Source organism: Lactuca saligna, chromosome 9 (genome assembly GCF_052625555.1).
Source record: "Lactuca saligna cultivar CGN05327 chromosome 9, ASM5262555v1, whole genome shotgun sequence".
Classification (NCBI taxonomy): Eukaryota; Viridiplantae; Streptophyta; class Magnoliopsida; order Asterales; family Asteraceae; genus Lactuca; species Lactuca saligna.
In genome coordinates, this window is record NC_136425.1 from 62,744,364 (window position 1) to 62,747,766 (window position 3,403).

Consider the following 3,403-nt stretch of genomic DNA (forward strand, 5'->3'; position numbering starts at 1 on the left):
TTTTTCGCGAACAAACAAAATGAATTATTAGATGATTCATTTGTAAGATGATTCACAAGAAAAAAATCTCAAAAAAAACATCTCGATGATTCATTTATACAATGATTTTGTTATTATTCACTAAAATTATCATAAAAATGAATTTTTTCTTAATTTACTTAAAAATGAATCATAAAGATGTTTTTTTGAGAATTTTTTTCTTATGAATCATCTTACAAATGAATCATCTAATGATTCATTTATTTTGTTCGTCAAAAAAATATGTAGAAAAAAACTTCTTACCTTCCTACCAAAAAAATTTCTTACCGGATATATATATATATATATATATATATATATATATATATATATATATATATATATATTGGTTGGTTTTAATTAAATAGTTGTATGGTTTGGTAATTTAAAATCAAAAAAAATTATTTAAGATTTTTGGGACGCTACACAACTCAACCTTTCAGATAAATAGGTTGTCACTGAGTTCATATATTTATGTATTTCTCAAATCAGCCTATTAAATAAGTGAGTTAAACTTGGTTTAACCTATTTCAAATTTTTTTTAAAAAGTAAATAAATTAACTAAAGATTACATCATTTAAATTAGTTACCAATTTAAATAAAAATTTAAAGTATGACATCACACGATCACAATTCACAAATAAAAACAAATGTTCAAATAACATTAAAATATATTTAATTTTAAAGTGATTTTGAGAAATGATTAGTGTTGTCAACACTAAGAAAAAAGATAGGATTTATGATTGCATTTTTTTAAAAATAAATAATAATACAACATTAAAATTTATAAATTAATTTTTAGATTAATATATCATAATATTTAAATAATTATTAAATTAAATATATATTAAAATTAAATGGGTTAATTAGTTAAAAATAAGTTTATAATTTTTATCTAAACCAAAATTAAATGTGTTAAACATGTTGACCCATATAACTTAAATGAATTGAAAATCTCTACCAGCATTAATTTTGGGTTGGGTTAATGGGTTATGTTGATTTTTGTCGGTTCGAATTGAGTTGGGTCAATATATTTTTACCCGTTAACTTGAATCCAACCGAATCGTCAGACTTACGCTAATTTTTTTTTCTTTTTTTTTTTAATGGTTTTGTGTGTGTTTGTAGCCCAAGTCACGTGAGTATACTATTGGGGTTATATGATATTTTTCATTTTCATTTACAAGGGTCAGTCCACCACACGTCCACACCTATATATTTCTATCAAAACATTTACATAACTCTTTTTGCATTTCATGGGGTCTGAATTCTTAAAGATCTTAAAGCATTCAAATCAATCATTTCTCATTCAATATATAAGATTCCTGAAAATTTCATCAAAAAATCTCAATCCTTTTGGTATCCTGGAATACTTAGACACAATACCAAAACTTGCAATAATAAATGAAATCCAACACAATAATTATTCAAAAAAACCACAATATATTCAATGACATGTGACTCCACGACGACACACGTTAATAAACAAAATGAATATAATAATGATCATGAATGAAATATTTTCTTGAAAACTCTTTTACCTAAATCTCAGTGTCAAAAAGACGAATTGTCACTTTTGAAACAACTGCTCGAGCAAAAGGTATGTAGCTTAAACTATACCTGAAAAATATTTTATACCACTTACATTATCAATTTTTTTTAATAAAAAAAAAAGGAGTAAAGAGATCGAATAAAGATGACAAACTTACCAGATGAGTGCACATATCTCACATAGTATGGCAAGGATAGTTAACAACTTACTATGAATCTGCGAATGAATAAAATAATGTCAAATCATAAAAAGTCAAAAATATCAATAAATGGATTCAAGTTATTTATTTTGTTACCCCAAGAGCACAAATGAGAGCTAGAACAACGAATCCAATGTAAATAGATGTTGCATAAATACGAACTGGATCAAACATCATTTGTAATTGTCGTGTAGCTCCCATGAGAAAAACTGTGCTGTTAAATGGTAAAAAGAAAAAAGATTAGACAAATTAAATAGATTAAAAGTGCAATTTTTTTTAATAATATAAAAGGAGAATTATATATATATATAAATAAAAGAAAACATACCTTCCAATAGCCAACAAGTTACCAAAGGTAAACAATACAGCAAACTTAATCGGTATGGCAAACACAATTGTCGACTGCAAAATTACCATTTAGATTTTAGATAGATGATGTTAAATTATGAATAATCATGGGCTTTTTATTCATGCCATCATCAATTTAAGTACTTAATGAAAATTTAGTAACATATATGTCAATCAAGATTCAAGCTTGATGCTTGGTGTTAACTTTCATCATGCCAAACACTTGAAGGATTATGATTTAGTATACTTAAGCATAACCCCAATCCCAATTTTACTTGAGATCAAGAACATCTTTCAAACGCAATCGATAATACGCATTTTCAAGAAAATTAGGGTTTCCATCATAGAAGCCAAACCCATACTTGATTTTTTTTGTTTTTTGTTGGTATCGAATGATCAAAGTAACTAAATAAAACTCAACAGTATCACATTAAAAATTCCTTTCGAAAAAAGCCATATAGTGGGAATGAGATCGTATACAGAAGAGTGTAAATCGAAGTACCAGTAACATACAAAGGAGTCCAGCTAAACAACACGCACCGAAGCCGTATAATCTCTGTGTCGAACAAGAAAACAGTGACGTTGTATAAGCTTTTAGGGTTCATCACAGATGATCGTGATTTATGGGAAATTTGCGAAATATTGGGGGAATTGGATAGAGTAATACCTGTGTGGGAGATAAAGAACAGAGACCTTCGGCTTCTTCCAACAGATTGTCTTGTGAGTCGTCATATTCTTCTTCCGCGAACAGAGATTGTGCCTGCTTCCACATTTTTCAGACCTGGATCATTTCATTAATGGCTGCTTTACTCCTAAAACAACTTTCCCAACTGTAATTAGAGGGCGTAATCGTAACTTTTGAAATATGAGGGGGTTGTATGTATATTACTGAATTACAAAAAGAGCAAACTATAGTTTCGGTCCTTGTGGTTTATATCCATCTACAATTTTGATCCAACTTTTGATATGAATAGCCCATATGGTATCCAAAGAATGCACGCACCATGCATCGTTAAATCTAACTATTTGGCTATTAAATATTTTAAAATGCCCATACCAAATCAGTAAAAACATAAAATGAAAGAACTGGTCGTGTAAAAACTCCAAACTCAAACCTAAGAACCCTAAAAGGTCGTCCCTACTATCATTTGAACCTGACGTCTTCATCACTGAAGCCACCACCACTTTCACCTCCATTATCGTTTCCCTCACCGTCGTCACATCCACGACCCAAAGGTTTGGTAGGGTTAGTTAAGTCTTGCTGGTTCGGTGGCCATTTATGTTAGGTT

General features: G+C 28.9%; 1 protein-coding gene across 1 annotated transcript; it reads right to left on the bottom strand.

Annotated features, from left to right (window-relative positions):
* Window positions 1–1,299: 1,299 nt before the first annotated feature.
* Window positions 1,300–2,957, bottom strand: LOC145015940 (Got1/Sft2-like vescicle transport protein family). The gene is made up of 6 exons (XM_078974406.1): window positions 2,782–2,957; window positions 2,617–2,670; window positions 2,095–2,168; window positions 1,863–1,980; window positions 1,725–1,783; window positions 1,300–1,635 (listed from the first exon to the last, which is right to left on the bottom strand). The coding sequence occupies exons 1-6, from the start codon at window positions 2,884–2,886 to the stop codon at window positions 1,557–1,559; spliced, it is 489 nt and encodes a 162-aa protein (XP_078830532.1). The 5' UTR covers window positions 2,887–2,957; the 3' UTR covers window positions 1,300–1,556.
* Window positions 2,958–3,403: the final 446 nt, after the last annotated feature.

Bases quoted from the DNA above. Each gene is read 5' to 3' on its own strand.
- LOC145015940 (XM_078974406.1), bottom strand. From the start codon at position 2,886: ATGTGGAAGCAGGCACAATCTCTGTTCGCGGAAGAAGAATATGACGAC. The intron at 2,169-2,616 runs GTACTTCGATTT...GTAATTTTGCAG, and splicing joins GACTCCTTTGTATGTTACTG to TCGACAATTGTGTTTGCCAT. The intron at 1,636-1,724 runs GTAAGTTTGTCA...AATATTTTTCAG, and splicing joins GAGATATGTGCACTCATCTG to GTATAGTTTAAGCTACATAC.